The 12,348-nt window shown below is 37.5% G+C and overlaps 3 protein-coding genes across 3 annotated transcripts; 2 read left to right on the top strand and 1 right to left on the bottom strand.

Moving 5' to 3' along the window:
• Nucleotides 1–3,497: 3,497 nt before the first annotated feature.
• LOC113292824 lies at nucleotides 3,498–6,757 on the top strand. Its single transcript, XM_026541671.1, has 5 exons — nucleotides 3,498–3,715; nucleotides 3,858–3,953; nucleotides 4,472–4,597; nucleotides 5,711–5,750; nucleotides 6,235–6,757. The coding sequence occupies exons 1-5, from the start codon at nucleotides 3,575–3,577 to the stop codon at nucleotides 6,306–6,308; spliced, it is 477 nt and encodes a 158-aa protein (XP_026397456.1). The 5' UTR covers nucleotides 3,498–3,574; the 3' UTR covers nucleotides 6,309–6,757.
• A 1,902-nt stretch (nucleotides 6,758–8,659) lies between these two features.
• Nucleotides 8,660–10,956, top strand: LOC113297860 (heptahelical transmembrane protein 2-like). Its single transcript, XM_026546429.1, has 4 exons — nucleotides 8,660–9,083; nucleotides 9,171–9,257; nucleotides 9,333–9,396; nucleotides 9,988–10,956. The coding sequence occupies exons 1-4, from the start codon at nucleotides 8,794–8,796 to the stop codon at nucleotides 10,684–10,686; spliced, it is 1,140 nt and encodes a 379-aa protein (XP_026402214.1). The 5' UTR covers nucleotides 8,660–8,793; the 3' UTR covers nucleotides 10,687–10,956.
• A 420-nt stretch (nucleotides 10,957–11,376) lies between these two features.
• On the bottom strand, nucleotides 11,377–12,043 carry LOC113297861. Its single transcript, XM_026546431.1, has 2 exons — nucleotides 11,687–12,043; nucleotides 11,377–11,601 (listed from the first exon to the last, which is right to left on the bottom strand). The coding sequence occupies exons 1-2, from the start codon at nucleotides 11,938–11,940 to the stop codon at nucleotides 11,460–11,462; spliced, it is 396 nt and encodes a 131-aa protein (XP_026402216.1). The 5' UTR covers nucleotides 11,941–12,043; the 3' UTR covers nucleotides 11,377–11,459.
• Nucleotides 12,044–12,348: the final 305 nt, after the last annotated feature.

Here is a 12,348-nt window from a genome sequence, read left to right as displayed (position 1 = left end):
CTTATACATCCCAATGAGAGCTAGAATCACGATTGCATCATTATGTGGTTGATATACTCCAGCAAAATCAGCGTTCGAAAAGGAAATCTCAGTCTTCCCCTCTTCCAAAGTTTCTATACCAATCAGACTGGCATAATCAACCTTGTTCGATACTCGCCAATCATTAATATGACATAACTTTAATCTTGTAGCATTTTCCTGAGCCTTTATCGAAGTTGTGTTAACTCTTGCGTGGCTCACTCTAATCTCTCGTAAATCTAGAGTGTTGGCCAGTATGTTGACCTGTGATGGATTCTTTTTCACATATTGCTGCAGCTTTCCCTCTTCAATCATTTTTTGGACTTCTGCTGCGAGTGCGCGACAAGTATCTTTATTGTTCCCATGATCTTTATGATGAGCACAATATTTATTCTTATCTCTCTTATCCCTTGTTTCCACTGGCGGTGGTTCCGGAATGGGCAGCGAGTCTTTAATCTTCTTAAAAAGTTCCCCAAGTCCAATATTCAACTTGGGAAACCTTACTTTTTTCTTTTCTTGCAGCTTATGAGACTCCTCTTCATTTCTCATCTTCCTTGTAGGACCTTCATGACTCCTGTTTTTGGTATTCCCTTCAAATTGTTGTTTCGGTTTCTCCGGTCGCTCGACCATTGTCCTTTTTGTTGTCCGCGACAATTTTGCTTTCTTTTCTTTCTCTGCCTTATCATACCTATCAGACCTGTCATACATCTCTCTGAGGCTTCCAACTGGTTGGACTGTTAATGAATTGTAAATTACGAACTCATCATACTCCAATGCATTTTTGTATGCTTCTATTACGAAACTCTCATCAACTTTTCCAACTTCGCTTACTTCCTGACGGAACCTAATGTTAAAATCACTTAGACTTTCGCCAGGTTCCCTATGAAAAAGGAATAGATGACTGCTTCCCTTCTTGCTTCCGAGGTTAATCTTGTACTGCTCGAAGAACACGTCTGACAGCATTCCAAAATTCTTGATGGAATTAGACTCTAAATGAGAGAACCAAATTAGAGCCTTACCCGTCAAGGTTGTTGGGAATGTTCTACACAGTAGCTCGTCGTTGTATCCCCACAAACTCATCGAGTCTTGAAAACGCTGGACGTGCTCCACCGGATTTCCATTCTTGCCGTCAAAAAAATCCTTGAACTGAGGTTGGTTGAAATTTGAGGGTAGGCGGAATCGCCTTATTTTCTCGACGAATGGGGAGTCCATAGACTTCTTCATGGATAAGATTTGTTGTTCTTCATCTTTGGACTGCTTCTGTGTTAACAACTCGTCAATCATGGCGCTAAACCTTTTTCTGCTGAACTCTTCGCCTTTCTCTAAGACACTTTCAGTTTCCCTACGTATTCGTTCGTTTCTGGCGAGCTCTGTCCTCTTTCTTGGACGCTCCTTTTCATGCCTAGACTTCTTTGAGTAACGATCATTATTGCGATCGACCCTCCGTCTATTCTTCACATGACTTGTACCTTCATGTCTACCCCGCTCGGCTACATAGTAACGATCTTTATTGATGTCATATCGATCGTAATAGCCGTCATCATGGTGATCACGGCTCTGGTAATCGTCTCTGACGTCCTCCTCTCTTCTTTCGTTGCTTTGGCTACGTCGACGACGATCGTCACGAAGTTCAATCCATCTGTGTGGATTTCCATGCTCTCGGTGACGATATGGTCTTTCACTTCCCGAATGAGGGATGGCTGCTTCTTCATCCTCCCTTCTTTTCTCAAGTGCGATTCTGAGTCGCTTGTTCTCTCTTTCGAGCTCTTGCAATCGCTCCCTTACTGTTAAGTCAATAGGCGTCACCTGTTGGTTGTTGATCTGTGTAACCCGTGGGTTATTAACTTGTGCCGCAGGTTGGACATTGGCTTGTACCGCTGGTGGGATAGTGACTTGAGCAGCAGGTCAGACATTGGCTTGTACCGCAGGTGGGATAGTGAATTCAGCAGCAGGTCGGACATTGGCTTGTACAGTAGGTGGGTCGTTGATTCGTTCAGCTGGTGGACTATTCACTCGAGGACGTACTCCTCTGTTAACTATATCATCCTGTCGTCGCTCATGGAAGCTTCTGCTAACGGTTGGAGGTGGTGATATACGCAGCGGAACGTTGCTCTCCCTGATCCTTGGAAAAGATCTCTCAGATCGAGATCGAGAAGCAGATGCCGATGACGATATCGACGTCTCTCTCCCGTCCCTTTCATCATAGTTGTTTTGAACAACAACGCTTCTCAATGTTGGAGCGTTTTCTTGATGATTCGATTGATTTCCAGTGGGTACATCTACATCCATCTCAGGTTGATTTGCTCCTGATGCATCCATTTGTTTCTCTTTTCTTTTGAACTTTTCAGTTAACAACTTTGGCAGGATTTTTAGCAACTTTCTCGGATCTTGCAACTCTTGAAAATGTTCAGAAAGTCTATGGATCTCCTGCAACTTTATGGATACGTGGTGAAACTTTCCGCAACTGTCGGGAAAGGTTCAGAACTTCTTATAACTTTCTGAAAAGGTTGTGAAATCTTCTGCGACTTTCTGCAAAGGTTGTGAAACCTTCTGCAACTTTCTGTTCACAATGATTTTGAAACCCTAATTTCGAAAATCATTTGAGAACGACTTCTTACCAATTGGGGAGCACGATCTTTTCTTCGTAGTCCCCTTGGTCGGCGCCAAAAGATGTTGGTGCAAAAATCGATCACCCCAACAATCTTCGAGATACGTTATAGTTGATCCAATCGCCGTCGTTGATGAAGAATATCCAAAGAATTGATGAAAATAGGTGGGGTACCTGCAAAAACACTCCGATGCTAAAGTCAGCGGATGTTCTATGCAAGTGTATTGTGTGAAAAGAATAGCATTCTCTCCCTTTTGAGTTGAGATTTAGCCTCTATATATATGCAGAAGGAGATGTAGCTTTAGGGTTTCAATAGTTATCCAAATAACTTTCCCCATCTGTATAAATCCCAAATAACAACCAGATTCATGATAAGATTTGTTATTCCCTCTAATACTTATCATAATCCATATTTATCTTAAATAATTGTTATCTTGAATAATTATGATAACTACTTAAGATAATTATCCTCCTTCTGCTAGGATCTTGCAATTATCTTAAATAATATTTAATAATTATCTACAACAATTATTCCATAAGAATCTTAACCTCTTTTATTAAGATCTTATTACCCATGGACCTTTGGACTTCAATAATAAGCTAAGCTGGTTTCTACAATAAATCGAATTCAGGCTTCCATAATAAGCCAAACGGGTTTCCATAATAAACCAAATTCACGCTTCCATAATAAACCCTATGAGTTTTCATAACAAACCCATCGATTTCTATAATAAACCGACCGGTTTTCATAATAAACCGGATTTAGACTTCCATTTTAAACCATGTGTGATTTGCACGTATGCTATTTTGAGTAGGGTACAAACATCCATAATTAGGAGGCAGCTTAAAGAAAAAAGTACTGATAGTTCCACTGTATGAGCACGACGAGCTCATAAGAAGATATTTTCCCTCCTGAAATTTCAATTTTGCGCAACTGATAACAACAAAATGGGGCATCATCAACGCCAACAACAACAGAATCATCCATCAATGGATGGTTTAGTTAATCTGCTCAGCAAATCTAATAATGATCTTACTACTGTTTATAACAAGCTGGAGAGGGAATTCCAACAAACTTACCCTGACAATGTAATTTCATTTCCCCTCTTTCTACTATTTCTTCTTCTTCTTCTGATTTTGTAATTAGGGTTTTAATGTTTTAATTTGTCATCACGTATTTTGAATTCGTTTTTAAAAAAAAAAATAAAAAAATTTGTTTTTAATTCTGTAGGCAAATCCACTGAAGTTAGTTACCCGGATCAAGAAAATCCAGGAAGATCTTTCATCTTTGAAAGACCAGTGCAGAGAACTCTTATCTGCCAAGCAGGTATCCTATCCCCAAAACTTACTCATATATGATTTTGGACAACTTGTTATTTGAGTCCCTTAATCGTTGATATGGTTGATTTAGATGGGTAGGATTGTTGGTCTAGATAGGAAAGGGTTAAATTGGGTTTTGATTGCCGTTAATTTCTTAGATCACTATGCTGCTCCCTGATTGCCGTTCGTTGCTAACATGCTAGGGTTATGGTTCTCTATATTGTATAGTGCTGTCGCTGATGTTTGAGGTACTTGAGTATACCAAATTGTTGTTGTGGTGTAGATTAATGTTTATTATTGGAAGTGGAATCAGGTAAGGGTAAATAATTTCTGGTTTAGTCAAGTCCAACTTATCGTTCTTGGCGATAGTGTTGTGATTTTGCATATTACATAGAACAAGAAATTGAGGGACATATTAATATGAGAAATTGAGGGACATATTAATATGCGTAACAGAATGAGAGTCAGATTGCTACACATGGACTCTCTCTTTATCCCAATTCTGTTTGTTTTTTTGTCTTGCAGGATTTGATAGACAAGGCCAGGATGAGTCTGGTCAGTAATAGGAGTCTAGTTCAACGGATGCAAGCATCATCTGGGATTCCTCCTACTAATGATTCGGATGATCCGGCATACACTAATTTAAACCAGGTATTTGCGTAAGATTTTGATTTGTCAATTTATATTGTTTGTACAGTTTGAAGTTGTGTGTCTTTTTATGCATGATGTGAGAAACATGTGAAATAGATTTTTGCAAGAGGATTCTTAAGTGCATTTTTGTCCATTTAGAATTTTTGCTTCTGTTTTTTTTTTTTTGAAGCAATTTTTGTTTCTGTTGTTTCATTAAGTTTAGTTTTACTCTTCAATTTTATCTTTTAATTGATGCTTACTTTCAAAATTAAAAATGGGTTTTGTTATCTTGTGCATCCATGCACAAGATAAGGGCCAATCATTGGCATCGAAAAATGTAAAAAATTATAAAACATAAGAGAGAGAATGTTTCTTTGCATTGGAGAATGCATTTGTGGAGAAAGAAGTTCAAAAATTCATGAATATTTGCATTCCCAAATGCAAAGAAGCATTCTCTCTCTTATATTTTATAGTTTTTTACACTTTTTGATGCCAATGATTGACCCTTATCTTGTGCATGGATGCACAAGATAACAACACAATGGAGGGGGTCGCATTTTCCAAGTGGCACCTATAGATGTTGTGTCATTTGCCAGCAAGCAACCAACAGTGAATTGAAAGCGAGGAGAACTAATATCAAGGCAGGAATGATTGCCTTGTTATTAACTTTCAAAAGTTTTGCACCATATGATCTTGCTACATCTTAAATGTTCTTGTTTTCTTTTACTACCTATTTCATTCTATTAAAAAATGAAACTCCACTTCTGGATTTTGTGTGTCAAGACACATGAACACCATTTGCAGAGTTCACGGACACTTCGGCTAGTAGTTGCACGCAACTCTATTAATCCGTGTGTATATCTTGCGCATATGAAATAGTAGTACATTAGTGTCTTTTATGAATATGCAACAGTTCTGAACTCGTAGAACATATTAAGAATTAAAAATAGTGCCCCTAGTGCTGAAAAAATGAACATGTAGTGTACTTCCATGTCGGTGTTTCAGCAATTTTGACTAACCGTGTCCGGCACTAACATATGTACCAGTACCGTCGGAACATAATGAAATGTTCATGGTCCAACATTTACAGGTTTTTGTCGCCCTCACTTGAACTTTGCTTTCAATTGTATGCAGATCATTGCCGAGTGGACAGCTCAACTAAGTTCAGAGACAGGTAAACACTTCATCTCCTTGTTTTAGTACATATTGATGGACGTTTCCTGTGGGTGGAAAGTGGTGGACATGCTCTAGTATGAGTTTTCCATCCCTGGATGCAAGGCTGGTTCTGTGCACCTACTCGTAAGATGTGGGAGTAATTCTTCATGTAGGCATGGATGTTAAACAGTCACCCACCTTAGTTTGATTGTGATCATATCACACCTACATGTAGGATACTGGATATTATGTGATCATGGTTTCACTCACCCGTCTAACATGTAGAGTTTTACGTTGGCCCATGATCTTTGTCATACTAACTGAACAAAGCCTGACCATGATCAGGGGAAAGAAATGGGTCACACTGTCAACGAGATGATTCTCTGCTGCGGGTTTAATTTAGAGTCCAAGGCCTCTGAAGAGATACATGCTAATGGTCCATTATACTCTGATATATTATTTCTTAGAAATCTGAGGAGATTTTATATGTTTCATGCTGGCAGGGGATGATATGCTTGAGTCTGACTCGGATGATATCAATAAGTTGCTTTTTTCAGCATTAGTTCACCCAAATTGAAAAAGAGGGAACATTGAAGATAACCGAAAAAGTAGCCTCTTCAGAGCCTTCTCAGCTACTTTATGTTACTGTGTGTAAGGTACATATATAGACCCCCCTTTCCTTTCTGGAGGTGCCATTAATTAAACATTTTCGTGATGCTGGAATATGGATTTTCTCATGTATATTGGTCATACAAGCTTGTTAGAAAAGCACAACGATTTGCAGATTGCGCTTACTTATTTTGAAGATTACATGTCTTTCGCAGAATCTTGAATTTACCTATTTCCGTTTCAAATTCTTTGTTTGTGCCCTTGATTCTTTTTATACTTGATACCAATAGAACTCCGAGTTTAGGTATCAAAATATTAAGAACTCACTTTCAAACCACTATTTCTCATTATAGAAGATTGAACGTCTTCTGATATATAGATCCCTCGAACAAATGTTGCTTTAATTTATAGAATAATGGTCAATTTAAATTGTTCTCTAGACTGTGTGATGGTCACTGTCATGGATTGATGATTAATTCAAATATTCTCTAACGATGATTAATTCAGATCCAAGTTTCAGAAACTTATGGCCGTTATCAATTATGTTTGTAAAGTGCATTGGCAGTTTCTGCTTTTTTCGGTACACGTTTGATGACTGGAACAATCTGCCCATTTCAATCATATGTGGCAACATAGGCCAACAATTTCATTCTTGTGGCCTTCGGCAAGTTGGTAAAAGACACCAAATTTCCATGGTTAATGACTGGAAAATTGTTACAAAGTTGGGTATAAGTTGTTACAAAGTTTTGAAGGTTTGCGCAGTAGGGAATGGCTGGAAAATTGTTGAAAAAGGGTTTCACTTGTCCTTCCTCAAGTACTCCTTCCCTCTTAATTGCAGGATGGTTTCATATATATGATGGAAAGTGAAGTCGCTCTTTATTAGTAGTGCATACAGGCGATAGTTGTTATCTCCTGCAGTTTACCTTTCTTATACTGCATTATTCAAGCATAACTGTTTCCCCTCATTCAGTGTTTGTCCAATTAATTCTTGTTTAGAGGAACGACCTTCATTTGTTCGTTGTACATACGTTTGAGCACCATCTGTCTGGCTGCCCTATCTACTGTACAGGTCACAACCTAAAATTTCAATTTTGTTAGGATTCCACATTTTTTTCCTCTCACAAAAAGTAGGGAAAGCAATGGCCAGTTGCCGAGTTATCTCTGGGTACTACTGGCGGATATTTCTACTTTGTACCCTTTTTTGGATTTTATAACACCAAACTGCTTTTCACCTAGCTAGCTACACATTCCATTCGAGCTGGACCCGACCAATCTGAGTTGTCTTGGTTTAACTTCTTTCTTCACGGCTATCTGATTGTCCACAATGCTAAATAGTTAGCTGCATTTGTGGTTGCTGCTTATGCCTCAGAAGTCGGAAGACATCGGTCAATCCGACCAAGCTACCATATCACTCCTAATCAGCTAGCAATAGCTGGGACCGCGGAGTATTTCTTAGCCTGTACACACATCGATAAAACACGGAAAAATATTCATCATCCACGACTTTAACAGCTCCGACCATACGAATGAGATTATAGGAAGTTTTCAAGGGTTAGACAGCAGGCATAGCTGAGGAATTATTGAAGAGGGTAACTATATGCAATAGGTGACCAGAGAAACCAACAGTTCACCTGTTAATCATAATTTTTTCTTTGATTATAGATGGTAAATTGATTTTTTAATTTTTTCGGTATCAAAAAGTTCAAAAAAAAAGAAATCTTGAGATTGTTTAAAACGCATGCAACTAAAGCGGCGTTCAACAGACTTTAGAGCTTCTCCAATGGCATGTATGTGGAGATAAATGTCAAATCCATCTAGGATACATATCAATTTTCTCTAAAATCATTCTCCAACCCGGATGTCATAAATCAATGTATGCATGACTTTAGGTAGAAAATATTAAGAGGAACGTCTAGTTTCCCACATTCCTCTTGACATTGTCTACTATCCTAGTCAGTTTTTTTAAATTAAAAATATATTTTATTTACTAAAATTAATTCTAATACAATAAAAAATCATTTTTAGATCTAATAATTTTAAAATTACCAAACATAAAATTTACATTTAATAAGAAAATGATCACAAACAACACCATTAGGAGACGAATAACTTTTTTCACTTAAACTTAAAGAAAATTTGAAATAAAAGTGTCTTGTTTGTGTTGCCACATAGAAAATACGTACAACCACCGTTGGATAAGCTCTTACCCACCGGTGAGTACCTCAAAATCCGAAAGTACAAGTCAGCAATTGTTTGGTTATTTGGGCCAACGACGAGAATCTCAACCCCCTCCCTCTCTCTAAAGTCTAAACTCTCCCCCTTTCAAAATTTCACGCTTTCTCTCACTCGACTCGACTTTAAAATCCAGAGAGGTGTATGATTGTAGAAATCATTTGCTGAATTGCGGAACTCAAAAGAGATACCGGCTAATTTCCGGTAGATCACCGGAAATTATGGCCGGGAAAATAATTAATAGAAAAAAAATCATCAATCGAAAAAGTGAGCACGAGAAATCATCATCAGAAAAAGAAGAAGTAAGAGAAGAGATTATGCTCAAGAAGAAGAACAATAATCATGAGAAAGTGGAGAAAAATTATCAAAGAAGATTACTGAAATTTGAAGAATTACCAAATTATATGAAGGACAATGAGTTTATATTAGATCATTATAGATGCGAATGGTCATTAAAAGATACTTTCTTCAGTGTTTTCTCTTTGCACAATGAAACCCTAAACATCTGGACGTGAGTTTTATCAAACTTAGAATCAAATTACATCCGTTATTTGCTTCGGATTTCTCTGCTTAATTAAGAATTTAATTCAATTCTCAGGCATTTGGGAGGATTCGTGATTTTCCTATCATTGACTATGCTAAGCTTGATTGATGAAGTTCCATCATTTCTCTCCGATTTTTCCAGGTTTGTAAGGAATTCGATTTTGATTTTTTTTTTTCTATTTATTTTTTTGAAATCAAGCTCATCTTCTTAATTCAGATCGATTCAGAAGCCATGGATGATGATTATGAAGAATGGTTCAGATATTCCATCAGCTGGAACCGTAAGTTCCTTCTTTCTCTTAGAGAACAAAAAGTATGATTAATTAGATTTTTCCGTAACGTTACCCTACACCACGTTTTTCTCGTAGCCTTTTTTATGCTTCCCCGTGATTATGTGGGCCTGGGCCTGTTTGGTGCGACAAAAAATCTGAACCCTGAATTTCATTTGAAATTTTACAAGTTACTCCTGTTACTGTATATATCAGTGAACCAAAAAGCAAAAAGATTAATCGATTTTTCAGCGATTCCTTTTCTATTTTCTAAAAGATAATGTTATTTAGTAATGAAAGCACAAGAGTAAAAGTTAATCCATTTTCAGAAGCCGCGTGAAGTTATAAATCTCATTTTAAAAAGAGGGTAATGGTGATGAACTAATGATGTGTTGAAGTCCCCCACTAATCTAGCTTAAAAACTTGACATCTGTGAAGTTAAATCAATAAATAGGCGGGTGTTATTATAAGCACTTATTACTTTGTCAGAGGGGTTAGTGACGTTGGCCCCATTTTAAGAAATCCAAATGCAGAATGTGGATGCTCCATATGCAACCTTGACATATGAAAATCTTACTAAAATATGTCTGCTGCTTCTTTTAGGGCTTACATGCAGGACACAACCAACATGGATCAATCTTTCAGTCAGTAATCTTCCCCCGTGGATTCATAAGCAACGACTTGCCAAACATTCCTCGTTGGCCATGGTTTGTATTCTTGATAGGAGCAATGGGATGTTTAATCTGCAGCTCAATTTCACATCTCTTTGCTTGCCACTCTCGCCGTCTCAATTTATTCTTTTGGCGTCTGGATTATGCTGGCATTTCATTGATGATTGTTTGTTCATTTTTCACGCCAATCTACTATGCTTTCTTCTGTAATCCCAACTCACGAAATTTCTACCTCACATCCATTACAATCCTTGGAATTCTTGCGGTAGTCACTTTACTAGCACCAGCACTATCTTCACCTAAGTACAGATCATTCAGAGCGACACTTTTTCTCACTATGGGTTTCTCTGGGGTTGTTCCTGCTGCTCATGCTGTTATTCTTCATTGGGGACACCCTGCCATTTTTGTTGCTCTAGCTTATGAACTCGCAATGGCGCTTTTTTATGCTATTGGAGTCGTTTTCTATGTTAGCAGAGTACCAGAGAGATGGAAGCCTGGCGCCTTCGATATTGCTGGGCATAGTCATCAGATATTCCACGTTTTTGTCGTTGCGGGAGCACTCGCTCATTATGGAGCTACAATGGTGTTAGTTCAGTGGCGATTGAGTTCTCCTACGTGCGAGTTTCAGTAGAGTTTTATCTATTCCAGAGAAAATTAGTGAAATAAGTCAATTGGTTGTTCCATATTTTGGCTACCAAGAGTTTGTTCATGGGTGTCCTATCAGTCTATAAACTGTTTGGTGAATTTAAATTGCAAGATTGATAAAACGAGATTTGACTGTTAATAGCTCTTGAATTTCTCTGTAAACTGAGATAGCAGAATTACTTCGGGATTGAAATTTTGTTGCATTCTAAATTAAACCTGACCAGTAAAACAGTTATTTAACTATATGCACATTGTTATTTTCCAATTCCATTTGGATCTTACTCTTCTTTTTTACGGTTTATAATAATACCTGTGTTTCATTATCATTACAGTAGTTTCAAATCCTACAGAATCAGGTGGCGGTGTTTATTTTCTGTCAACTGATTATCTGAATCCGTACACCATTTTTTTCTTGAGTAATGCCTGAGTTGGGCTTTCGTCACTCGTCATTAGATAAATTTCTAAACCTCCTCTGACTTGCCGACACCATTCTACTAAAGAACAATAACATAATATCCCTTTGTGCAAGGAGGCATAGACAAAAAAAATAGAACACCATAATTTCTCAAAAAAAAAATGATATGAGAAATGAATCAACAATCAAAGTTTGTTTTCATTGTTGATTCATTTCTCATATCATTTTTTTTTTAATGTAAACAAACTTTGCAACAAGATATCTCAAAGCCGAATCGCCAAAACAAGACTAGTAGTTAATATAAAAACCAACACAAAAGACCCTAACTGATCATTGAGCAAGCTTCATTGTTCCTCTTCTTTCTCCAAGTTAGAAAGAGATAAAATGAGATAGAGACATAGAGGTACTACAACAAATGCAGCAACTTTTGGTAACTCTTCATTCTCCTCTGAAATTACTCCTATCCTTGACCAATCCCCACTATACCTGAATGAAATAGACAATCAAGGATTTTCCCGTCAGCTTGTATCACAGATTTGTTATAACAGAGAAAGAGAGAGAGAGAGAGTACCCGGTATCAATGAAACCCAATCCAAGAACAGCAATTCCAGATTGAACAAAAAAAATCTTCGGAATTTTCAAAGCAGACAATATTGTCGATGGCTTTTGTTTACTGGTCGTTGAGACATTTTGATCATCTGAACTAATATCTTGTTTTCTGGAAAATTGGGGTCTGATTTTCCTCCGAGATCTGTCTTTATTATCATTTGATAACTGGAGATACGGTGAGAAGGAGGCCAAGCTGTTAATTTGTGTGATCACCATTTCTTTATGTCTTCCGTTCTCCTCTCCTTCTGCCAGTTTATTTATTGAACGGTATTCTTCGGCACCACCTTTTTTTTGGTTGGGACCATCATTCTTTGATAAGAATATCTACCCTGATAAGAGTATCATAATAATCTGGGGAGATGACTAATTTATCCACTACCGTAATTAGAATCTAGCTCCTTTAAAATCCTAAGCTCCTTAGGCTCCACGTTGAACGGTGACCTTCACCCTCTCACAGAATTGTTCCGTTTCACTTTTCCTCAAAGGAGAAAAAAACAAGGTTTTTTCTTCACAAAATAAAGAAATTTTTATATTTATCACACACAAAAAAGGAAAACGAAAACAAAAAAAAAATTCTTAGAAGAAACCCTAGGAACAAACCTAGGTTTTCTTCCCTACGAAAAA

This window comes from Papaver somniferum, chromosome 7 (genome assembly GCF_003573695.1).
Source record: "Papaver somniferum cultivar HN1 chromosome 7, ASM357369v1, whole genome shotgun sequence".
Classification (NCBI taxonomy): domain Eukaryota; kingdom Viridiplantae; phylum Streptophyta; class Magnoliopsida; order Ranunculales; family Papaveraceae; genus Papaver; species Papaver somniferum.
The sequence above is the reverse complement of the archived record's forward strand: the minus strand, read 5'-3'. Positions and strand labels throughout refer to the sequence as shown.

Excerpts from the sequence above, each read along its gene's own strand:
- LOC113292824 (XM_026541671.1), top strand. The coding sequence starts at position 3,575 with ATGGGGCATCATCAACGCCAACAACAACAGAATCATCCATCAATGGAT. Across the intron at positions 3,716-3,857 it reads AACAAACTTACCCTGACAAT|GCAAATCCACTGAAGTTAGT; the intron begins GTAATTTCATTT and ends TTAATTCTGTAG. Across the intron at positions 4,598-5,710 it reads CATACACTAATTTAAACCAG|ATCATTGCCGAGTGGACAGC; the intron begins GTATTTGCGTAA and ends AATTGTATGCAG.
- LOC113297860 (XM_026546429.1), top strand. The coding sequence starts at position 8,794 with ATGGCCGGGAAAATAATTAATAGAAAAAAAATCATCAATCGAAAAAGT. Across the intron at positions 9,084-9,170 it reads GAAACCCTAAACATCTGGAC|GCATTTGGGAGGATTCGTGA; the intron begins GTGAGTTTTATC and ends TTCAATTCTCAG. Across the intron at positions 9,258-9,332 it reads TTTCTCTCCGATTTTTCCAG|ATCGATTCAGAAGCCATGGA; the intron begins GTTTGTAAGGAA and ends TTCTTAATTCAG.
- LOC113297861 (XM_026546431.1), bottom strand. The coding sequence starts at position 11,940 with ATGGTGATCACACAAATTAACAGCTTGGCCTCCTTCTCACCGTATCTC. Across the intron at positions 11,602-11,686 it reads TTGGGTTTCATTGATACCGG|GTATAGTGGGGATTGGTCAA; the intron begins GTACTCTCTCTC and ends TATTTCATTCAG.